At 38.4% G+C, this 25,616-nt stretch overlaps 2 protein-coding genes and 1 pseudogene across 2 annotated transcripts in view; all 3 read left to right on the plus strand.

The window, feature by feature from the left end:
• Nucleotides 1–2,439: 2,439 nt before the first annotated feature.
• On the plus strand, nt 2,440–14,908 carry LOC131794523 (phospholipase-B 81). The gene is made up of 19 exons (XM_059112037.2): nt 2,440–2,615; nt 3,487–3,570; nt 3,905–4,003; nt 4,322–4,418; nt 4,883–4,970; nt 5,719–5,759; nt 5,851–5,979; nt 7,800–7,876; nt 8,026–8,096; nt 8,293–8,365; nt 9,080–9,240; nt 10,180–10,279; nt 11,046–11,124; nt 11,622–11,726; nt 11,855–11,897; nt 12,585–12,694; nt 13,359–13,421; nt 13,808–13,864; nt 14,015–14,908. Exons 1-19 carry the CDS (start codon nt 2,503–2,505, stop codon nt 14,060–14,062), a joined length of 1,638 nt encoding a protein of 545 aa, XP_058968020.2. The 5' UTR covers nt 2,440–2,502; the 3' UTR covers nt 14,063–14,908.
• A 4,235-nt stretch (nt 14,909–19,143) lies between these two features.
• On the plus strand, nt 19,144–20,196 carry LOC131794504 (uncharacterized; annotated as a pseudogene).
• Nucleotides 20,197–22,326: 2,130 nt separating this feature from the next.
• The window catches only part of LOC131794568 (coadhesin), a 28,659-nt gene continuing 25,369 nt past the window's right edge, over nt 22,327–25,616 (plus strand). Inside the window, exon 1 of the mRNA XM_066158657.1 lies at nt 22,327–22,441. Within this exon, the coding sequence (XP_066014754.1) occupies nt 22,357–22,441 (85 nt within the window). The 5' untranslated portion in view covers nt 22,327–22,356. The remainder of the gene's footprint in view (nt 22,442–25,616) is intronic.

Here is a 25,616-nt window from a genome sequence, read left to right on the forward strand (position 1 = left end):
TGTTGGTGCTGTAATGTTTTGGAAACCTGCTAACACAGCAAAAAGGAAGGATCGATGAAAGCCGCATAGGCAAACTTCCAGAGGAATATCCCATGTTTTCACTTAACATCATCGTTCATTAACTTTCTGCCAAGGGCAGGAGTGTTGAAGGGTGAGGAGCTCGCTTCTCTTGCGGGACACGCGCACGACTCAAGTTTGTCTTCGCAGCGCCTGAATGGCTGGTTAAATCACTTTGGAGGTGATAGGCGTAGTTTCGTCGGTCCCTTTTATTTTTTCCTTAAGATGGAATACGACCTCTCTTTAAAACCGGTTGATAGACTGTATTGTCCATGTATGAAGCAGGCTGGTTCTGATGGGAACTGACACTACTGGTTCTGGCCAAACGGGACTTGTACTCTGGTTAAGTTTTATCCTCTTTCACACTTGCGTAAGCAAACTGCAAATGGGTTTTGTTTAACCCTTTACACCATAACATCAGTATGCATATTCTCCATACTGGTCTCTATACATTTCCTAATGTGCTTGCAAAGAGAATTCGTTGAACAATCCAGAGGTTCTTCAGTTAATTATCATTCCCTTTATTCTCATGACTTTGATGTTTGATTCATGGGTGACATTGAAAAGAGAAATTGAATGCTGGTCACTCAGGGATTAAAGGGTTAATAAATAGAATATGGAAGATGGTAAGTTTTGAGCTCGGTAGGGAAATATAGGAAGATGTTTTTTCGTCTTGTCACGAACGTGGGACAAAGGAAGGACAAGGGTGTCCTCATGAGGAATTGAACCTTTCGTCTAATTCCGCGCTCTGACCAGTCAACCACTGAGCCGCAGAGACAGTGGTGAGCGGGCCCATCCGAAGTTCATATTTGACACGCGTCCTGCATACTGCTAGGTCAGCAATGTCAATAGCGTCATGTTTTGTGGATATAATACGAAAGATGGTAAGTTTTGAGCTCGATGAGAAATAGAGAAAGATAGGTTTTGTTTAATTTACCCAAAAAACACCTTTTGTGTACAGTTTCTAATTGAACCCGTATTAGGCGTGTCACCCACGGTGAATGACCGCTTGATAAAGTTTGACAGAATAGGGATATTTAAAAAAAATAGGCAGCCTGAGACCTCTAGTGGCTACTGATATAGCACAATTTTTCATAGCATTGAACTAAAATAAAGGTTGTATAATGGCACTTACAGGTAGTGTTGCAGAAGATTTGTATTCACACCTGCCCCACCCCACATGTTCATGAGTACCGTTTTCCACAAGATGATTCACCATGAATAAATTAAAGCTAATTATTCAGGGCCAAGCTGCTAACCGTGATGAAGAGACATTTGCAGGAAATTTGTATCCTAATGTGTACAGTTAAACAGCAACCATGCTCAAGAAGTATTTGCAATATTTTAAATGAACGTAACCCCAGGTACGATTTGAGAGAATCTGATTTTTCCACTAATAGGTATAACTCTAGGAGATGAACTTTGTTCGTTTGTCTCACGATAGAGTCACTTTTGATGTTGATCGCGACGCTTCGACTGCAACACTGCAAATCTTCATCAGGCAATGAGATCGATTGTTTACGTGTCGCTATTTGTAGCACGTTGGTACGTTGCTATCGGTGCATTTCGATACTCATCATTATTCCGGTTGTTAGATGGTGTTCCCTCATAGGTCCTCATAAATCGGCTGTTGTGTTGTTTGATCGTGGGTATCCAAGCTTCGGGAATGTCGATTCCGCTATCCCTATTGATGTTGTTAGGGTGAAGTCTCATATGGATAGCCTCTTTGACCCTACTTGTGTATCAGTGGGGGTCACGATCAATAATCTTAACCTTACTCCAAATAGGAATATGCCCCGTTTCTTTATCGTGCTCAGAAACCGCAGAGGTCTGAGTACGAGAAAACCGTATGTCTCTGTCAAGGCAAACCGAAATGAACAGCCAAACCGAAAAACCGAACTTTTTTTGCACAGAAACCGAATTTAAAACAGCCAAATTAAGACCGAAAGGAGCAACTTCAGAATACCCCTCAACTCATTTACATGTCATTGAATAAGAATAGATCTTAGATCTAAGATCTTCAAAGCCTCCCGACACATGTAAGTGAGGCGGACCAAAGTTGCGGGGTATTCTGAAGTTTAGCCGACCGAAAATCCTAGTGCCCTCCTCCTGATTGAAGAATGATACGTACCTCTCGCTTGCCTTTGTTCATGGTGGCACTACTCAACACTCCTCGACACAGCCGTGAAAGACAGTTACTACATGGGGTTTTTGGGCAAAAAAAAAACTCTCCAAGTGGGGCCTGCGCTCCATTATGTCACGGAAACTTTATTTTGGCTTGTCGCACAAAATTTCTAATTTTATATAACATGATCCGATCCATGAGCCGATCCATGATCTGATCCGCGTTCTGGTCCGTAATCCGATCCGGTCCGATCCAAGTGACGACTGACCTCGTGATTGCCGCATGAGACAATCAGTCACGCAATCGTGAGGAACTGAAAAATGGCGAAAGTCGCTGTGTGGAAAGCTTTCGTTAGTTTCCTTTTACTTTTCGCTAGGATTTCTTTTAGCAAAGGAGATTATTCCATGAATGGAACGGTTTATTACACAGATGGGTGAGTTTGCTATTTTTATTCCGTTTTTGTCGCAGTCAATTTGATCTTTGGGATAATATTGTGATCTACATCTACAGCTAAAAAAGCGAAAGAGAAAAAAATTAATGTATCGTATTTTGATGTTTATCCTAGAGATTGTATTTTTATGGGCTGGGAATGGTTACTATAAGCTTAAGATTGGATGGCTAAGGGCTAAGGATCTACTGGGCTGATCTCACCTCTCGTTTCCTCGTTGATATGTGATCACGAGTTATGTAACACTTCATAATTAACGAGGAAAGGTTCCGATGAAATTTAACTTCGTTACCAAACTTCAAACAATTTTTAGCGCTAAAGTGTTTCTGCTGACAAGTAAAGTAAAATTTCCGCACCTCCCCATACTATTGTAAAACAGATCTGTTTTCCCAATGGCAATGTATTGTTTTCTTCTATCCAAGAACTGAATGCATAATATAGTATAGGGCTGTGCGGAAATTTTACTATAAGTAATAGATAATAAATAATTTATTTAGAAATGATTACAGGAATCTCATGTTCGGACGAAAAGTGGCGGATGCTTCAATTCTGCTAACTTTGACCAAGTGTGACATCACATTATCATGGTTGAATATTGAACAACTTTCTAGTCAAATTATATGGGACTTCCTCACAAAAACATAAAACTTTGCAAACCTTATCATTATTTTATTAAGTTACAAATAAATTACAGACACAACTCACATATAGCATAAATTTAAACTAGTCATGAGCTTGTGATAACAGTTTATCAGGAATAAACTAAACATGCAGCTAGACTATACAAATCATTAACAGCCTACATAAATATGGTCACATAAAGACTGACAATGGATTTCCTATAACAATTTCATAGGAAATACCACATAGAGTTTGGAGTACTTGACAAAGAAAATGGTGTAGCCTATGGAACCTATGATGATGCTTTGATTACTACAGGGTATGTGAAGCAAGTGTGATCAAAGGCATATATATAGATGAGAAAGGGGAGGAGGGTCCTTAGATGATTGCTCTCTCACCCCTCCCCCTTTGTAAAGGAAAACTGAGTCTCTTTTGCAACCAAAAAACTACTATGTTCTCAAATGTTGATACAATGTTAAGTTAGGACCCCCCCCCCCCCCCAATCAGTTGATGATACTTGGAGTTCATGACAAATGGGATGCATATGAAACTTGGCAAGGAATTTTTCACCATTTAACAAATAGTGGAAAGTGAGCTATTTCCTGGGTTAGGTTAGTAAACTTATATTTGCTGGTTTTTTTTTTCAATTTTAGATGGGGTGAAATTAACATTGCTTCAGGTTCAACAGGAAGTTACAGTGATCAGACTATCATGTTTGCGGCAGGGTATCTTGAGGGAGCTTTGACTGCAGGGTAAATGTCTTGAAGATGAACTCATTATATTGTTAACTTCCCAACTGAATTTACTTCTGATGAGTAAGAGAGAATGTTTAATAACCCTTTACATCCTAACATCAGTATACGTTTTCTCCATACTGTTCTCTATACATTTCCTATGGTACTGACAAGGAGAATTTGCTTAACAATCAAGAGCTTCTTTAGTTGGTGATCATTTCCTTTATTCTCATGACCTCAATGTTTGTTTTAGGGTTGATTCTGATAGAAGAATTTAGTTTCTAATCACTCTTAGGGTTTAAAGGGTAATAACATCTTTATTTTGTTTCCTTATAGGAGGATAAATGAAAATTATGAGAACAATTATTACATTGCCTTCGGCCAAAAATCAGAACAGTTTGTGAAAAAGGTTGAAGAATGGTTTGATGCCCAGGTAATGACAAACAGTATTTTTTTTTGCCTACTGGTGTGCTAGTTGTCTTCCTTAGGGTACCATTGAAGTTATGATGTTGAAAAGAAACTTCGTTTGAGCTTGGAAACATCTTCTGTCCTCTCCTCTAGTGAACCATGTTGCTCTTCCATCCTCCATTATCACTGGCTGACATCCATCATTGTTGTGTTCCCTTGCTATGTAAATAACAATTGAATAACACAACTGCACACTAAGAAGTTGACCTTGCTCTTTTTTATTTCTTTGCTTCCCCATGCCCTCTTGTACATGACATCTCTCCCTTTCTTGAAAGAAACAGAGCGTAGCAATCATTCAACCTAGTTAGGAATAGAACAAATCACTCTTGATTTTTTTTCGATCATTTCTGCTGAATTTTGCTTTGTGCAAAGACATATAACTTGTTGATGCAAAAGTGAAAGATTTTTCCTATTTTATTTCTTTTGTAGGAAGAATGGATGAGAAACAAAATAAAAAGTGAATCAAAGAACAGCTCACTTTGGAGACAAATGGGAAACATTGTGTCTCAATATGATGGTGAACAATATTAGTCAAATATTCATTAATTTATAGAAGGCTCTGAGCTTAGTGTTTATAATAATCGTATTCGAAACTCCGTTAAACTTGTTTATTTTGTAGGAATCACTCATACATCAATTCACTCGATCAAAAAACATTGAAACTCTCAAAACGAAATCAGGATGTTATTACAAAAAAAACACACGTGATCAAACTTGTTAAACAAGAATATGTCAAACAAAACGCAGTGTCTGATGTTACTGATTAACTTAGTTATAAAACAGTGTAAATGATTTCTACAGTGTTCCTCAAATTCATCATTTGCCAAAAACAAGAGCAGACTAGTTTATTCCCATGTAGACTGACCCAGACTGGCAAATCATCTTTTTCCTGTTGGTTTGCTTTTTTCCACTTTGCTGTAATGGTACTGAAAAAAATTTCCACTCCACGATCCATTTTTTGTAAAGCAAAGAGCTTGAAACAGATTCAACAACTTTTGCTTTCTAAGATGCTTAAAAAAATAAAATTTGTTTTAGAAGTAGCATTTGTGAGTTATTATTGATCTGTTTAATCTTCTGATAAGAGTTTGGTCATTCTGTTAAGTTAATGTTGACGGTATTGATTCCATTGAGTAAATCTGTTGTGGGTGTGTGTAGTTGTTAACAAATTACCAACATCTACTTCAACTCAGGCTGTCTAGGTATTAATTACTGGGTAGTCTGATCATTTTAGGCTTTCTATCTCATTTTGATTTTTCTTAATATAGGGCTTATAGCTGGTTATACAGAGAACCCACCCAAGGAGAAGGTAAATTCTGATTGCAGCATAACATATAAGTTTAGGAAGTCATGCTGCCTAAGATGATTTGGTGTTGATGAATTTTTCCCAATCTTTTTAGGAAGTGCTGGGCAAGTTTGCTTTCCAACTTCTTAATGGTATTGGTGATTACTTGACTCTGGGTGATGTGATCAGTCCTGATGGACCACCCAACTGGAGTAGTATGACAGAAGAGCAGATTACAGCCAAGGTATTCTTTAGAGTTCAATTTGGGTGTTAAGTTATTATTGTTCTTAACCCTTTAACTCCCATGAGTGACCAAGTCAGAATTTCTCCCTACAATATCAATATAATGTCAACCAGATAAGTGATGAGAATAAAGAAATATTTTAATTTGGGGATAATTTGTCAATCCAATACCAAATTCTCTGAACTGACATCATAAGAATTGTATGGTTGACAGTAAGGAGAATTAAAAATTTTATGTGGGAATAAAAGGATTAAGGTACAAGGTGCTTTTGATCTTGATTGCATGTATTCATAACACAAGCTCTAACTCTATTGCTGCATGGAAGAGTATAATATGATAAGCTGAATTGTTCATGCATTTTGATTGGTTCTCACTAACTCTATTGGAGGGAATACGCATAGATGACATCACCATGAACACTAGTTTGCTTTTTTATTTTATGAAACAAATAGATTCCAGATTGTCATGGATCTGTACAGTTATAAATCGCAGAAGATGTAAAAAATGTGGTGAGAACATCAGTGATATGCTCCACTGTGCCATGCATGTGTGGCACATTTTTGTTCTCATCACATTTTGACATCATCTCTGATCTGTTACTGACCAGACACACAGCAACAGGGAATCTATCTGTTAACCCCTTAACTCCTAAGATCTCATTTTAATTCTCCATACTGTATGCCATACAATTCATATTATGTTAGTTTGGAGAATTTGGAATTGGATCAAATTATAATCCCCTTATTGATATTTTTCTTTATTCTCATTACTTGTCTGCTTGATATTATATTGATATTGTGAGGAGAAATTCTGTCTTGGTCATTCATGGGAGGAGACACAGTTACCTCTTGGCTTAACCCTTTGACTCCCAGTAGTGATTAAAATGTAACTTCTCCCTATAATATCCATACATTATTCAGCAAACAGGTAATGAGAATAATCAAACTTATCAGGTAAAAGTCACTATCTTGATCCAGCACCAAGTTCTCATAGCTAATTTACAAGGAAATGTGTAGCAGTGAGAGTAGCCTGTAGAGCAGGCATAATTTAGGCTTGCCAGTGCTGAGTAATTTCATAACGAATATTATGGCCACCATCTTTGATTTTAATGGGAGCGGAAGGCTGGGGAGAGGAAAAATTTATACCAAGGGGGTGGTCGACGGTCAAAAATAAGGAGAGGGATGGGGGCAGGGGAGTGAGGATTACGCTGTCTTTTCTCCCCTCCCCTGCCCCCTACCCCCACCGTCCACCCTAACTGCAAATCAAAAATGGCCGGTCGAACAAACAATTGCAAGCATTTTAGCGTTAGCACTGCAGGCTACAGTGAGGGGGAGAATTAACAATCAGATCGTGGGAGTGAAAGGGTTAACATGCTGGACACTGGATTGAGAACAGGACACTTACATCAAGGGACTTCTTTGAAATATGCCAAACTAACACTTGAAAAAATCTGCAGTAAATTTAGGTGATATTCCTTTGTTGTATAATTTATTCACTTTAAAATTTCAAATAGATTTTTTACCAAGTCAAAAAAATTTCCCAAATGCAAAATATTTTTCTAAAATAAGTTTGGTATGTTATCTTACTTTAAATATGGGCACTTACCTTAAGCAGTAGTGATATTAGGCCTTGCACCTGGAAGATGGGAGCACATGCAATAGTGAGAACAACTTCTTTTCAGAAGTAGTGTAGACCACCTCCCAGTTGGCTTCTTAGCTCATTTGATAGAGGGAAGATCACACTCATATTCACTGATTAATCTACAGTCTACACATACATGTATGATATTTATATATTCACAGTCATTTATCTTACTTTAGTTAGGAAGAATGGGCCATTGTTCTGCACTTATTAAAGTTCTTCCAGGTTATGAAGATATCTTCGCAGGACATTCAAGGTGAAGTATTTCTATCTTCCTTACTTTTAGCTTCCTACCTGAATCATTTTCTGACTTACATTTCTCAAGGTTACCAATCATCTCATTGATTACCTTATCTGTATTATGGCTACTTAATTTGCTTTTAAACTCTTTTACTTGGTTTGTAGCTGGTTCTCATATGGTGCAACAATGAGGATCTACAAACATTACTACTTCAATCTGAGAGATCCAAGCACAAGTAAGTTCTAGAACTTTTTAATTAAACATTTTTTATTATAATTATTAAAATTGTATTACTTGCACCACTGAGCACTGCATAATAAAAACATAATAAAAACCACAAGGCTGAAGGCTTCACATTACCATGACATGTAAGTTGTTATCCTTTACAAAGTCAATAGAGAATTATTGTGGAATGTGATGGAAATTTTCAGGTGCAAAACGGATGTCTTTTTCAAGCTATCCTGGCTACCTTATATCACTGGATGATTTTTACATCATGGACAGGTTAGCTTGATTTTAATTAAAGTTGAACGATAGCTGAAGGGACCTTCTCTGACTAGGAAGAGGCTGATGATACCCAAACAGGGGGTTCACTGAACCAGCTGCAACTAATTTCTCTTGCTTGATAAAAGTTCCTCCAAATCTAAACTAGAAATAGCTTATACATTTTCACTTATCAGCCTTAATTGTTTTCTTGGTTGAGATGCATAATATGTATGAAGGGAGAAAGTGAGGAACTGTTGAAAGCCAACTCCAATTGGTAGTGGATACATCATGTTAACTAATATGTTGCAATTTGTACCTTGTTTCCACATTACACTCTTCCCAACACTTGGAGACAGTGTTGGCTAGTGGTAGGGGTGCTGGGCTTGTAATCTTGTGATCCTGGGTTGAAGCCCTCCACTCTGCTACTCACTGAATTTGTTCTTGGTTTCCCCAAGGTCAACTCCCTAGCTGCACTTTTTATATAGTCAACTGGTCTGTCTATGGCCAGTTGGGATTTTTAAAGACCTTGTTTATTCATTCATTCTATTACTCATTTGTTTGTATTGGCCCTGAAAAGCTCCACTGGGGGATTAGTCAATTAAGTATACTTACTTCACATTCATAAATTTATTTCTCTGAAGGGGGAAGTTTGTCACTGAATTTCCAGGTAGCTCCACTGCTACTGTACATTCAGCTAGTGTCTATTTTTTTTTTGGTCCTCTGACTTTTTAGTGGCTTAGTTATGGTCCAGACAACAAACAATGTTTTCAACACTTCACTGTATAAGTACGTGTCAACAGAATCCCTTCTAGCCTGGCATAGAGTACGCCTTGCTAACTTGATGGCTCACAATGGCGAGGAATGGGCAGAGGTTTATGAACAGTATAACTCAGGTATGTAGACTCTTTCCTGTATTATGCTATTGATGTTAATGAACACTTCACATGTTCAAAGATCAAGCAGTAAAGTAATGAGAATAAATAGAAATATCATTTAGGAGATTATTAGTTGATGTAATATCAAATTCTCCCAAGTAACATCATGAGAAGTATATTGTAGACAGTAAGGAGAATTAGTAATGAGATTTTAATCAGCGTTAAAGGGTTGACTATCTTTGTCTTGTTGCTGACTCATGGCATGGGACAAAATAATGAATCAGAGTCCCCAGGAGGATCACACCTCAGACCTTTGGATTCTGCACTAAGCCTATGATCCTACCACTGAGGCTAAGAGCTCACCACTGAGGATAAGAGCCCACTACTGAGCCTGAGAGCCTACCACTGAAGCCAAGAGCTTACCTCTGAGCCTAAGAGCTCAGTGGTAAGCCTATGAGCCCAGTATTGAGCTTAGGGGCTGACCATGAAGCCTAAGAGCTTACCCTAAGCCTAGGAGCCTATTACTGAGCCTAGGAGCCTAGTATGGAGCCTATGAACCTACCACATAGCCGAAGAGCCTACTACTGAGTCTGAGTGTTTTGCCCAAAAACACAACACAGTTCAGTTTATATGACATGCATCCTGCATGCAGCCAGGATCAGTGATGTTGAAAGTGTTTAGTGATTAAATAGCATAAGAAAGATGGTAAAGTTTTAAGCTCAGTAATGAAATTAAGGAAGATGCCTTTTGTCTTGTCACAATTGGGGAGGAAAGATGAAAACTAGTCTTTTTTTCATACAACTCCTTTGGGTAAATCCTGAGAATTTTGTGTTTTAAGTGCCATGTGCCTGGGTGCCTAATGGTATGATGATCAGAAGGAAGGGATGTGCCACAGGTAACATCCCTTTGTGAGTTGAATGGACCCTCCTCAACACTTGTCCTTTTTATGTCTCACAGGTACTTACAACAACCAGTACATGATCCTGGATCTGAAACGAGTAGAGTTAAAGAAAAGTTTGCTAAGCGGAGCTCTGTGGGTTGTGGAACAGATTCCAGGGTAGGTTGTGAAAATCACATTCACAAAGTTGCCACAAACACTGGTCACTGCCATTGACTCCTCTACGTTCAGTTACATATTGAATGTAGGTTTCTAAGATAGTTTTTCTTGGCTCTATGACTGACTGTCTTTCATTTATTGTGTGAAAAAATACTCAGCAGTTAATTTCACTTAGGCAAAAAAGGGACATGTGTTAAAGTTTGTCAGGAGCTCATTATCTGGAGCTTCCATCTTCCATACTTACCCTCTGAGTCAACCCTGTCCTGTATTTTTTTATTTTTAGAAGCACCTCCCACAGGGTTTTTTTGCAGGTGTTTACATAATAGCCAATCATAAGAGAGCTGTGGTCCTCCATTGCTTACGTCACTTGCAGGCTGCACGAAAGTATTCCAACAATGGCAAAAAGTGCGGAAAGTTTACCATTTTTTTTCGGGTGTTATGCGAACGTCAGCGTGTTTTCCCGGGAAATCGAAGAACCCCCCCCGTATCTCAGTTCTAAAAATAAAAAGATACGGGACAGGGTTGACTCAAGGGTACAATTGGTATGGAGGCTCCGGGTAATGGGCTCCTGAGTTTGTGTAATTTTGAGGATCAATCTGTGTGGTATGTCTGGTGGCCTAATAGCTTTCAAGTTGGACTGAAGACAAAACAATGTAATTTCATTTTTATGGAGAATCGAGACAGTAAAGCCCAAGACAGCTATTTGTGATGAACTGAAGCCTACATTTTTTTCAATGTTTCCAATATGTGATGATCTGTCTTTCAGGTTGGTGGCCAGCGGAGATCAAACTGAGATCCTCAGAGCAGGTTATTGGCCATCTTACAATGTGCCCTTTTATGAAGAGGTGAGTCCAACAAAAAGGCGCTCTTATAACTGATTAAAATTCACTTTGCCGTTTACAGTTGAGAGAATTTGTTTAATGCCAAGGCAGTGGCTGCTAGTGTGTTCACAAGCTCACAGCTGGTTATTACATCTACCCCTGCCTCTCCCCATCCCTCATCGTGACACAAGTCAAGGTGATTTTAAGTGTCCCTTCAAGGGTGGAAGTGAGAAGGGAGGAGGAGGGGGGCACCGTTTTTTTAAGCCACCTATGTTGGGGTGCACGTTTACCATTGCTGCTTTTGCTGTATGCTAACCAGGATTTACTTAACGTGTGGGGACTGCTTTGAATACAATACATAAACTACATGAAGATATCACATCTGGTGTATACACGAAATACATCTTTTCTGATATCTTCAGTGAACATAAATTGTTTTCCTTTGACGATAGTTCTTAGCCTAGCTTAATAAACTTGACGGTTTAATTGTTTTTTAATCAGGTGCTTTGTTATCTCATTAGATCTATAATCTGAGTGGTTACCCTGAATTTGTGAAGAAACACGGCCCGTCTCGATCATACCAGCTGGCTCCAAGGGCTGAGATATTCCGTCGTGACCAAGGACTGGTAACTTACTGCATTTAGATCATTGATCTGTCTTTAAATGATATATTATCGCTGGTCTAGTGACAAGGAATTCTGATTCATAATGCTGCTCGACCATTCTGTAACAGATAAATTTTCTGACTTTACAGGTTAAGAATTTGACATCGATGAAACACATCCTACGTTACAACGGTACGATTGTGCTTAAATCATTGATTACGTTATTGCTTTCGTGCTCACAAGCTTGCCTCTTTCCCAGCTAAGGTGGATGAAGGTCAAGAGGCCATTTTATAGTTGTGTACTTAATTGCCAAGCCTTTGATTTAGAGTGTGGCTGAACTTGACCATGTCGTGACAGAGACCAGTATCTAGTTAGCATGATAGCAAAGTAATTTACATTTGATGCAGCACTACAGTTTCCTTAGTAACTTAGTATAGCTGATAACATACTAGGTAAATACTTCCGTAGACAACAAAATTGCACGAGTCCGCAGGGCAAGGGCAATTTGTAGTCTTTGAAAAATTTACAAGTGCTTATTACACCAAATTGCAAGAGAAATCATTTTATTACTTGTAAATAATGTACATAAAACAACATCACAGAGCAAAGACAGACGAAATTTTGAAAGCCTGCACGTGCTATTCGTAATTTGCGCACGTGTTACAACTTTGCACCTGTGTTACATGAGAATGCACTCGTTTTCAGCCAATCAGAAGCGTGTAATTTCTTCAGGTACATTATTAATCTCTAAAAAGGTGGATGAAGTTTTTTTTAATCTTTTGTGTTCTTCCCGATGAACACAGAAACGCTACTCTGTTAGGGTTATATGTAGTTTCTTTTTTCTCCCCTCGTGATAGGAAACTCTTCCTTCTTATTCAGATTATCCTACAGACCCGTACTCAGACAATAATCCCTACAACTCTATTTGCTCCCGAGGGGATCTGCTTATTCCATCAGACAGAAGCCCAAATGGTTGCTATGATACCAAGGTAGAGTTCTGCCGTTGGCTTATAATAACTCCCCATATGGGTAGAGTGAGTTTCGATAGAGTGTATGTAAAGTAAAACTGAGGTTATCGCAATGGACAGTCAGAGTAAAGGCCAACATCACCAGGAGCCAAAGAAGATTCAGAATAAATTCAAGAAAATTTACTGAAGCGCAAGAAAACGCAAGTTGGTCTGAAGGACAGTGATTTTTAGAACGTTTGAATGTATGATACATAAATTATAATTTTGCTTAAAACACGTGATCTAGTTTTGAGATGGAAAAACCACGGGGAAAGATTTGGTTTTAATTTTTTGGAGTCTAGTTTTCAGTTCTGTCGATAGTTTTGGTCCTTTTTCCTCGAAATTGTACGTGAAATTCAATAAATGATTTAACTCGAAACCACAAGTGACCAAATAACGATTGTTAGTACTTTTGATCTGACTGGTGATCCGGGCAACGCGAATTTTTTACCGCTACCAATTTTGGATTAAAGGGAAGCAAACCATTATTATCCCGGGCTTCCTTCGACATTCAAACTTTATGATAGATACTTTTGTTGATAGAGCTATACTTCGTTTCACTTATGGAACCCGGAGTTATTTCTCTCCTGTTTTGAAATCTTTTTTGGAAATGGCACCTAAAATCGTTTTCTGTTTTTGTCTTCAGGTGACAGATTATGGGATGGCAAAGTCGTTAATGTCGGAAGCTATCAATGGTCCAACTCATCAGGTAATCTTAAAACCCTTAGAGGACTAGCTGCTTTGTTACCCTCTGAAACAGCCTCCCTGCTAATAGTTGTGTGTGGTTTAAGAAGTAGCAGTTTTCTGCAGTATTCCTGTGGTACGAAAAGCTTGTGACCAGTCAGCGAGGGACGTGTAGCATGCCATGTGACCACTGGAAGGCATTTAAATATCACAAAATGCTGACCAAAACCATGTATAAGTCGTAGTAAACTTTAGGTACGCTCTTGGGGTTTAACTCCTCCTCTGCAGATTCCATACTCCACGCGCATTCGATCTGTTTTCTTAGCTTGCTTTCGCGTATGTCGCTTAAAATAATCTTATCTCTTACATGTAAAGTAATGAACGATATTCCACTTATTTTTCTTTTTTCAGGGCTTACCTGTCTTTTGTTGGAGTCATTTCTCTTTTCCAAACAAGCATGTTGGTTTGGTGAGTACAATTTCAATTTAACGCAACATTTTACTTATTTTGGCCAGAAATTCCTAACTCTACTTTATTTCTATAGAGAATGGGGTAAACTTATAAAAGCATTGAGAATGAATACCACGTGATTTCTTCTTCACTTTATTTCTCTTTCAGCCTGATTGCTATGACTTTGACTTCGTGACCATGAAGCCGAAATTTTAATAGTCAGTAGTTTCCTGGGTCGCCTAAGAGTTAATGATGACGAGTAGCAATTTTTGAATACTTACTACTAATCGGACCCGATTTGTCAGACTCGTCCCTTCCAAGAATTACTTTCGTTATAAATCAGAACTTACCGCCGTGAATATTTAAATCCTGAACTTCAGTCAATTTCTAAACTTCAGTTCATTTCTGAATTTCATCCACCTTTTCAATGGAATTTTAGTCTGTTCCAGGCGTGCAGTGAAACGTAGCGAAACAAACGAACGGCATGATAGCAGCAGTGGAGCAAAAGAAGGGAGCAGGCTTGGGTTGGGGCGCGTGATGAACTTACGCAACTCGATCCAAGCCTCCCTCGTTTTTACGCTCAGTCGCTTCTCTCACACCGCTACTGTAACACCATTTATCACGAACTGACTGTACGCGGAACGGGCTAGTGGAATTTTGATAATCTGACCATTCTCAGTGGCTAGTGGAAGGCGCCTCCATGACCAGACTTGGAAGATGATTTGTTCAACACAAATGATAGGTCTCTTAAACAACTTTGAAATTAGATAACGCAATATTTATTTAGATGGACGCGATTGCTTGCTTACTTTTCTGAGCGCAAAAATTTTCTTAAGGCAAACAAGAAGCCGTCAAAATTGTTTTAGAACATGCAATTTTTTTAATTTGGTATAATAATATAATATAATAGTATAATATTTCTTACTATAAATCGCACAAATCGTTAAAAAAAATCCCCGTCACCCTCTAGTTTAGCTATTAAAATCGTGTGTTTTATTTAGAAAAATTTATTGATGTTATCTTCTAGTAAAAATTTTGGAAATAAAAGCATCTTGTTTCTTAGAGCGGGCTAGCGTGATAGGTTATCATATGGGGGTCCTGGGGGGAATTACGGTCGTTTCGCCTACGGGTCGTTTCGCCTACGGTAAGAGTCGATTCGCCTACGTCTCATATGTCAGTTCGCCTACGTGTTAAAACATGTCTTACAACAGTTGATTCATCTACTTTATGTGCGATCGCGCTCGGATCCTAGTCGGTCGATTCAATTCCTAGAGCGTGACTCATAAAGTCAAGCCTATCGAAGTTAAATAATTGTAAATAAGGAGCGTTCGTTTACCTGAAAATTTCCGTTTTTTTTTCCCACCTTTTGTGTAGGTTGTTACTTTAATCTAAACCTTGGTTATTTGAACCAAGTCCAAACGTGAACACAAACGTTTATTTATCTTACTTAGTCCGAAGTATATGAATATGATTACCGATTTAACAAGCCGCAACATCGAAATAAAAAGTTACATCAAGCTGTGTAGTGTGAACAAGCTAATTTTGTTGTAAGTACTATGTATGCTAATGAAAACTCTCATCTCCCTTAGTATGAGCGCCGCTCAAGTCACAAGTCTACAAAGGACGCTTTAAGTTTTTATATTATTTGTCTGTTAGATGAAAGTACGCAAACGGAGTAACTCAGAATACCCGGACACATTACATACATAAACTAGTTTATAGAGATAAAAGATTCAACGAGTCGCCCGCCAAATCGACGCAGAAATTGAACCGACTGTCAAGTCAAGCCGAAGCTAATTTCGTATATTTTAATGAAAAGTCTCACCTTCTTTAGTTTAGGCGCCGCTCACGCTTCACAAGTCTACACAAAGACCGTAAACAGTGGTTTGTTTACTGCTCTGCTCGCGCTTTACACGACCACACAAAGACCGTAAACGGTGGTTAATTTCATTTTAATACACATCTTAATGCTCAGTTTTACAATCGCACGTTTCTTAAATCATTTTAAGCAAAATATCTTTCACACATTCGTAGACGACCGGGTTCCGCCATAATAAAGTTTTTAAAAACGAACTTAGATGTTTTAGCGCGTTGTTTTTCTAGCCATCGAGGATAGAATGGAAGGAATAATACAAGGAACAAAGACTTTTAATAATTCCGATTTAAAGCTTCAACATCTGACTCGTAGGCGAACTGACATATAAGACGTAGGCGAATCGACTCTAACCGTAGGCGAACAGACCGTAGGCGAAACGACCCGTAGGCGAAACGACCGGATACCAAGATAACTACCTTGAGCAACCCAAACGAATCACAGCGTAATGGTGGTCTGTACAGATTTTAGCATGGAAACTAAGAGATCGAGACTGTACTTTAAAATATGGCTGATAACTGTGAGGAAGGTAGCAAAGAAGGTAGCAAAACTTATCGACAAACTCGTCTTCACAGACATCGTGACTTGGCAAAAAACGGTTTACAATCCATCGACCTAGGAAGTCGATACTCTTGCGGAAGATGGACGAAAGGGAGTGCGGGATAGAAGAGAAACAGATTTCAGTTTCATTCAAGTGCATGGCATTTGTGAGTGTTTCAGACATGCTTTTCGCTACAAATGCAGCTTTAGGGAAAATAAACTTGATGACTTGTTTGTCAGGAACAAGGAATTTTCTAAACCACATGGGCATCCACTATGACAGTTTTTGGTGTAATACGTAAAGGTGCAACCTCTCAGCCAATTCCACTAGCGCAGTTCAATCAGAATGTGAAGAAGGTACATGGATACATCAAATCCATTATTGGGAAAGTAGAAGAAACAAACCAACTCAAGAAAGACTCAACCATGAATGGCCCTGAAGGATCTGTCTCTCAAAAGATATCATATTTTAACGAGCTTTGGAAGAATGGTGTCAACAGCCTTATAGGAAAGATAGCAATTATTAACATTAACTACAAAGATAACGTTGATTGGCAAGCTTTACTTACGACACAGATAGCGGATCTACTCTCGGCATCTCATTTTTCTCATATTTCATCTCATGGATAATCACAGTCCCGTGAGGCAAAGATCAGTGAGGAGTAAGACTTCGAAAGATAAGTTAGGGGTTTACCACCGGCAGTGTGTACGCGGAACAGAAACCTGATGCTGTTGCAAGGGTAAAATTTCCAAATGACCAGTGCGAGCAATCGGCTACTGCCTTAATCTCTCATATTCACTCTGTGTGGAGGGGTACGAAAACGATTTGGAGCCTTCTGCCTCAGTCTCTTAGATTCCCTCTGTGGAGGGGTACGAGAGTTGTTCGGAGGACAACGGTAGTGAAATAGAGCTTGATTCGGAAAAACTGATCATTTGTAAGTCAATGATAACAATGTCTCGAGGAAAAGAGAAGGTGGGAGTACAGTTTGATGTCTGAGCGCAGAAAGGCAAGGATGTGAAGTAACGTCATGAATGGTATGATGGCCAGCTAGCGTGGTTGTTATTTAAACAGTCTTAATAAGAAAACATAGTTTTGATTTATGCTAATGATTTTTTTGCTGGCAGCACCTACAGATGTGACAAATGTGATTAAAAAAAAAGGTGAAATTAGAACGCTGCTTCACTTTGGAAGTATTGTAAATGCAACGGCTGTCGTCTTCGTAGCTCAATTTGATCTCTCAACCTGCAAAGGAAAATCCCGAGTTCCGTTGCAGTACAACAGAAGTAACAATGAAAAATGTCAATAAAGATGAACAGCCAAAAAAAGAAGGATTTAGCTGCAAAGCGAGTCGCTCAAGGGGCGTTATTGAAAAAATATTTATTTTTTTTACGCTCTACCCTAGAGCTAGTTTGTTCTCTCTTCCTGGTTTTTCCCACTGGCCTGGACCATACTAGGAATTGGGACTTTGATCGCTTCAGATCAGATAGGATACGAGAAATTGGGACTCACTAGTAATCTGATACCGAATAGACTTTGACCTCAAATATTCGTTGCTATGTAGCGTTCTGTTTTGAACACACTCCACAGTGGGCATGATATGCCGTGATGATTTCATCTACCTGTCATGATCTATATTAATTTTTCAACAATATACTATAGACCTGTGCGTTTGATCAAATCCAAACGCAAAGTGCCGTTTCACAGGCCTACCCTATTACAAAAGGACAGACAAATTTGCTCGAAAAAGAACCGTGGACGTTCTATCCGTGAATAATGCGAAGGTGATCTTTTCTCTGGTTGCTTGGGTTCTTATTTAAACTTGATGTCAAGTGAGATTTCCTGTGATGAATACGAAGTTCTTAGACATTCCAATCACGGGTTTGAAAAGCATTAACGCATTTTGCTCATTCTATCTTTTGTGGTTATATCCACAAGAATGCCTCATTGATAATATCGAAATGATCAAAAATACAAGAACGAGCTAATTCTGTGAGCCACTTAGCTATTTCTTGCTCAATTATATAACAAAAAAAAACACCTGAAGTCGGACATACAACTGAGGAAGTGCGTAAGCGAGCTCCCACCATTACAAAAGGAACTTTTAAGAGCGGAATTTCGTCATTTAGTTAAGATGAAGTAATCTGCAATCCTAAATGTTCGTTTGTGGCTTATAAGCCAGGTGATAAGCACCAAGTTCTTAATTAGCGAGCGGAAAGTTATTGAAACTTGGTTTTCGATAATACTCAATGCCTAATATTTCTCAACATAGAATCATCAATTCCAGGTTAGAAGCGTCATAAAAATGTTGTGAGCTTATCGTTGGGGCTCTTCGGGCTCGGATTGAGGCAGTTTGAGATCCAAAGGTCCTCTAGTACAGTATTACCACGTGTAAGAAATCTGCTTTGAACACTGTTTTAAGAATAAACATTCTGTTTATACTTGAAGAGGGTGTGAATGGGGTTAACCGACTAGAGACAAAGGGCGTAAAAAATTACTGACTACCGACGAAACGGGGAAAAAATTACCGACTAGCGACAAATAAATTCTAACCGACAACCGACATGGTCAGACGTGATAGGGATGTTTGTATTCAGAAAGAACAGCATTTTGATGATTTCTAGCGCAGAAAATCCTTCTTCACCCGACGTAACCACATTAATTCCAAATTTAGCCGAATTATAGAATTTCTTGTCTTCAAATTACTTTAAATCCACGGGATCCTTCTTTTCGGTGAGCAGCGTGGGCTCATTTCTAGAACAGCGGCTCGTAATCGGGCTGACAAGACCTGCTGTCTCATTTCAAGAACAGCGGATCACAATCGAGCCGACGAGACGCCCTGCTGTTGTCTTTTTATTGCTCGTTGTTTGTTCATGCGGTTGGGTCATGACTGGGATTGCTAAAGTCATCGTGAGTTTTTTTCGAAAAGGTGAAGAAATCGCCATCGAACGTCATCGAAGCAGGGTCCCAGTAGACAAAGAAGCTCATAGAGGAGTATCTGAACTAAAAAACATCTTACGGAGTTTTTAGGACTAAAGGAGCAGGCACATCAATATGGAATTGGCGGATTTTCGTTAAAGTTATTTCGCCTGGCGAAATCGCCTGCGGGCAAATGCGAAAATTTTGCAATTGTGACGGATGGGAAATGGCAGCTTGAACTTCCAAATTTAATATCGGATGAAAGTAGCAGTGAGCTCAACGGTAAGTGTGGAACGCGTGCAGCGGAGTTTGATGAATCACTTTAGTTCTGTAGTTAAATATTAAGCTCAAATATTAACGTGGTTAAACTCTGGTTCCACCGTTTTTTGTTTGTTGTTTTGTGGAGCGGAATGTTTTTTTTTTTCTTTTTCACCGTCCATTTGAATGCGAAAATTGAGAAGAAAAATCTTTACAAAGAAGTAGCGAGTAAATCAGTTTATAAGCTTCTTTCTGATTAATTGGTGAATGAACAACAGTGTAGCTTAACATATTAAAGACCCCGTTTATTTATACGCGCCCTTAAATTTATTCGTTTCTGAAAACCAGACGTTCAAATAATATTCAATTCTCTCCTCGAGGGAAGCTACGCACGAGAGATTTCGCTCGATGTGCACGTTTTATGCATCTTGACGAGCATTTGCTGATAAGAACTGTGTAAGTTTCTCAAAAGTCTACTAAAGAGAAAACTTAAAACACACGGTATTTAATATGTTAGTACACATTATCCAAGAGGTCACAAACTGGACCGGAAAGCCAGTAGTGTTGCTGAAGGCGCCGGCTACATCTGATAAAAGCAAGCAGAAGTCAATGAACGACACTGAGAAGAAAGGTGACGAGTCAAAAGTGAGAAGGAAACGGAAATCACGAGAAGAAGCAAAAGAAGATGAAAATCTGGCAAAGAGGATCATGACTGAAGGAGGTGACATCGAGAGAAACGAAAGGCAACAAGGATGTTACTGAGGTGTTTGAGGATCACAGAGAAGTACAAATCGATGAGTATGAGACAGATTCGGATGACGAGGAATCAGATTTTGAAGAACATCCAGAGGTTGTCAACAGAGCGTGCGTTACCCGATCCGGCAGGGCTGTTCGTGCATTTGTGCGTCTCGACATGTACGTAAGAGGTACTAACAGTTAAAAAATCCATTTAACGGTGCAGATTGATACGTATGACAACCAAATTTTTGGCAAAAAAAAAGAGAAAAAAAAGAAACCTCGCCGAAAAGCCACAAGAGCCGTTGAATAATAAGTGTAGTGAGTTTTTGTGGACGTCTCGGAAAAAAGACTTCCGTAGCTTACAAATTAAAATTAGGTATCCCAGGGGCTAGAGTGGGTGTTTCATTCTTTGTAGAGTTTATCTCTCTTGATTTACTTCGATGCCCCGTAGTCGACAGGAAACAAATTCACATCTATAATAAAAGCTTTGGTGAATTTTATCGGTATACTAGATTTGCAAACAAAAGTGGGGTAGATGAGCACGTTGCTAAATTAAAAAACAGCGTTAACGAGGTTTAAGTGAAAACAAATAATGAATTATTACAAGTATTACACTTCGTCTAGAGTTTAAAGTCTTAAAACTGGGAAAATTGCATAATAAATGTGAATAATTAACGTGTATTTTTAATTATTAACTGAGATTTGCCGACAACCGACAAAGGTCAAAAATCTTAACCGACAACCGACAAAGTAATGAAATTTTAACCGACAACCGACATTTTGACCACCCCCCCCCCCCCCCCCCCCCATTCAGACCCTCCTTGAAGTCTCCTTGGAAATGCTATTTGTGACTGGAATTAAATACGGAAGGTTGCGTGGACAGATCATTGACCGAACGCGGTTTATGCTAATTGCATTGCTGCCAATCAGAAGTGAACAGAGATCTCGGTATAAATATATCTCTCACCGAAAAGACTGCTTCATACTTGTTACAGAAGAAGAACTAAGGAACCAAAGAACTAATCGAACCAAACCTTTAAACAAATTCAAAGGAAAGTATGTGGCTAGAAGGAGCACTTTTCGTTATTCTTGTTCAAAATTCGTGCGGAGGATCCTCGCCGAAAGGTCAGCAAAACAATTCTTTTTCCAATTCTTCCCGTCATTTTTCTGTTGTTCATCCTTAACGAGTGTGATTCTTTGCCATCCATCTAGTTGTCAACATTGCCTCTTTCTTTTGGTTCCATAAAACGTTGCTATGGACAAAAATAATTACATTTTATTTGAGGCTAGTCTCGCGGACAGAGAACGAGACTCTATCAAATGGACGCGATGATTATGTTGAAACACTTTGTCTTAAATTTAATGAACCAAACATCTCTGAAATCGCAGCACGTCGGGGGTGAACACACATGCATTTAATGAGTGGCGGAAACGAAAGACGTCTCGTCTAAAATAATTTTCGTCTTATGTAGCTCGAATAGCTGACATTTTCTTGAATTCAAGTCGTCTCAGAGTCCAAATATCTTTTACAAGGATAAATGGGATGTTCAAAACGATAAAGCAGTTAGGAATGAAGGGTAATTATTCATAAGTAATAAAAACATAGGTTAAATCAATTAACCTTTCAACTCTCAAGATCTCATTAGTAAGTCTCTTTACTGTCTGACATACAATTCTTATAGTGTCAATTTGGAGAATTTAGTATTGGATCGAGTAATAATTCCTTAATTGATATTTCACTTTATTCTCATCACTTCTATGCTTGATATTGTATTGATATTTTAAGGAGAAATTCTCTCTTGGTCACTCATGGGAGGTAAAGGGTCAAACCACGCTATTCACATTTGTTAGCGGTTTATTCTTATCTCTGCGGTGTTTGTCTGCCCGAACGAATTTTAAATTTGAGTTATAAATTTTATTTCAGTGGTCAAGTGCAGCCAGGGTAGGATATGACTCGATTCATTTGACGTTCATATGTCTTTTTTTTTTTTTTAAAGATAATCAATAGCGTTAAAAAATGAATATTACCCTTTAATGCCGTTAATAGATAGTATTCGATTCCTTTGACATGCACGGCTGATCTTTAAGAATGAAACTCCTGCAGATTGATAAACCATTTTATTTCCACTCTGAAGAAGTTAGAAGGAGCTATTGTAAACCCATTCCATACCATATTGGTCCTCCATGCTCTCAGCTGTACGTTTTCGTTCGCCTCTGTCCATTTTCTTTGCTGTCTTTGTAGCGGAAACGGTAGGGAGTTATCCTAGAGGTAAATATGCACGAAACGGTTTCCTTGTCGATTTGTTTTGTCAACAGTGAACAGTGATTCCTTCAGATTATCTGAAGAATTTGAAGAAACTCACGCTCTCGTATGATGAAGCATTATTCATATTTCCGCTTGGAAAACAAAGTATTTAGTTAAACGCTGCGGTACGTAAGTTTCAGCAAAACAGACAGTAGTGATGCCAGCAGTTATCTGTTTATCAAGAAGTTATTTTCGTGTGATTACGAACTCTTCGTAGCCTATTCGATATCTTAAAGCTACTATGAAACAAGTTCGCGAGCGACTTTGTTATATTTTGAGATTCAGAACGAATATTTCTTACATGCCTCAGTTAAATCGGGAAACACTTTCTATTTATATGTCCGTATGATTCAAGTTATCAAAGGGGCCTTTTGTCGGTAGTGCGTTACGATTGACAGACTGTCTAGGGGGTGAATAAAGTGATGAGACTTAATTACCGAACAAAGTTTCAGACTAATGAAAACATATTAATCGCCAGTTGTTTTGGAATTTAGTTTTCCTTTCAATGGCCGACCAGCTTGAAAGCTTCTTAGTGTTTGTGGATTTGCAAGCCGTCGCCAGATTGTTGAATTAAAGTAAAGGAGGACATTTCCAAGTTTTTAGCATCCAAAATAAGCAGAGCATCACTTTAGATACAAGTACTTTCCAATTTTCGTCTCAGTATCGGCAAACAATAAAATAATTTGAAAACTGCTTAACAACTATTTTCCTTATCTTCATTATTAATTTTATTCAAAGTCAAGTATAGGTCTTCGTCTGGCAGAGGAATTTTTCGACAAGTTTCGTTAAACTCGAACTTCCCAGGACAAATTAAATAATTTATTTTCAAATCTTGGGTTGTTTCCAGTGTTGCAGTTATTTACGGTTACAAGCAGAATGAAAGAACAAAATCAGCCAAAATTGATACAGCGTTTTATAACTAATTTTTGTGACAGCTGTAAAACGGAAAAATCTCTTTTCAGTCCCGCTGGTTTTACGATATCCGTGGATATCGACTCGAAGCCAGATTCATTTAGCTTTTCGACGCCATCTTGGACTGACTGACACATATAGCCTCGATCTCATGCGGGTATCTATCCGCCTCGATTTCACGCGAAACTTCAAATCCGACGATGGCCGAGTGAATACTTGGGAAAGTATGTAGATAAATTTCACCCAATTGATCGGACGACATGAGTTACTAAAAATCTTAACTATGAGTCGCGCCACCGTTTGAGTTCGAAGGTTGATGATTAAAGCCCTTGATTTTATTACGCCGGGTCAAAAATACCCATTCCTAGGCTAAATCAAGGGCATTCTACTTATCCTTGTTTACTACTTATTGATAATAATTAATGAGTGTTTCCTAGTGAACGTCGATTCATATAACATGCATGGCTGAACTTAAAGAATGAACTTCCTGCTTTTGGAAAACCATAACATTTTCTCTCTGAAGAAGTGAGAACGATCTTGTTGTAAACGCCACCTTTGACCACCATATTCTCAGCTAAACGTTTTTTATGTCTCTGTCCATTTTCCTTGCTGTATTTGTAACGGAAAAAGTAGGGACTTATCCCACAGGTAACTGATTGAGCAAACAATGGTTTTCCTTTTTTTTTTGCTTCGTCAACAGCAATTCCTACAGATTATTCCGAAAACATTATAGAAACTTGTGCTCTTGTGTGAAGCACAAATCATATTTTCCCTTAGAACACGAAATCTAAAGCTTTGCATTCGTGAACGTAACTTCCCTCAAAACAGATAACAGTGATGCCAGCAGTTATCTGTTTATCAAGCACTTGTTTTGAAGTGATTATGGACTCTTTGGGCAGCTTGTTCAATATCTTACAGCCACTTTGAAACAAGTTGGCGAGTGAACGATTAAGATCGATTAATCTCCAGATGCCTGTGTTGAATCGGAAAACACGTTCTATTTATGTCCATATAGTTACTAAAGTGGCCTTTTGTCGCTGTAGGTTACTGTAATCGGAATTAAACTTTTCCCGTGGTGTATTACGATTGAGAGAGACCGTCTAGGGGGTGAATAAAGTGATGAGATTTAATAACCAGACAAATTGTCAGACAAATGAAAACGTATTAATTGCCAGTTGTTATGGAACTTAGTTTCTTTTCAATAGCTGACCAGCTTCATATCTTCCGTTTAGTATTTCGCAAGCGTCGCTAAAGTATTGAATTAAAGTAACAGAGGACATTTTCAAGGTGTAAAGCGTCCAAAGTTTGCGGAATATCACTTAAAAAATATGTACGTTCCAATTTTCCACTCAGATATCGATTAACAATAAAAGAGTTTGAAAACTGCTTGACAAATAATTTTTTATTTTCATTAGCAATTCCAACTGTCTTTATCAAAAGTTAAGTACAGTTCTTCGTATAGTATAAGAAGACTTCGAAAAATGTTCCTGACCTGGAAATAATATGAGTCGTATTTTTCATATCTTTGCAAAAAATTAATTAAATATTAGGTTACTTCCCGCGTGGCAGTTATTTATGGTTACAAGCAGATTAGATCAAAATAAATTTATTAAAAACCAATAAGGCGTTTTATAGCGTTTTTATGACAGCTGTTAGACGAAAACTATTTCTCCAACTCTTAGTTTATCAAGACTAGTGTTTCTCCCTCACGATGGCTATATCGGTTTCCTATTCATTTGTTTAAACGTGCACCAGTGTTTTTCACGATCGGCTATGTATTCAACAAATTGAAGGTTCCCTAAAGATCCATAACTAAACTGACGCTGTCAAAACAGCTTCAGACCGTCTGTGAAAATTTTTGGCCGCAATTTAATTTAAATATCAATTAGTCCGATCCTTTGAATAGAGAAGGAGGTGGTGCAAGGTCAAACTATCGTTCGGGGGTCCTTTGACTTATTTAGAAAATTTGTAAACAGTTTCATTAAAACAACCCCTTCCTTTCTTTAGTGAATAAAAAAATCAAAAACTCATATAACGCATCAAAAATCAGATCTCCTTAAAGAAAACGAATGCTTCAACAAATTCTAATCTCGTCGCTTTCGTTGTTTGCGTTTTTGCTTCACCGCTTATTTCTCCCTGTTTGTTTTGGTAGTTTTAGACGTAAAATCTGCCGGAGGGTTGATAGATAAAAATTCAAATAAAAATGGAAAGAATGCAAGAAAAAATT

Source organism: Pocillopora verrucosa, chromosome 11 (assembly GCF_036669915.1).
Source record: "Pocillopora verrucosa isolate sample1 chromosome 11, ASM3666991v2, whole genome shotgun sequence".
In the NCBI taxonomy this organism is placed as follows: domain Eukaryota; kingdom Metazoa; phylum Cnidaria; class Anthozoa; order Scleractinia; family Pocilloporidae; genus Pocillopora; species Pocillopora verrucosa.

Bases quoted from the DNA above. Each gene is read 5' to 3' on its own strand.
- LOC131794523 (XM_059112037.2), top strand. From the start codon at position 2,503: ATGGCGAAAGTCGCTGTGTGGAAAGCTTTCGTTAGTTTCCTTTTACTT. The intron at 8,097-8,292 runs GTAAGTTCTAGA...GGAAATTTTCAG, and splicing joins TCTGAGAGATCCAAGCACAA to GTGCAAAACGGATGTCTTTT. The intron at 12,695-13,358 runs GTAGAGTTCTGC...TTTTGTCTTCAG, and splicing joins ATGGTTGCTATGATACCAAG to GTGACAGATTATGGGATGGC.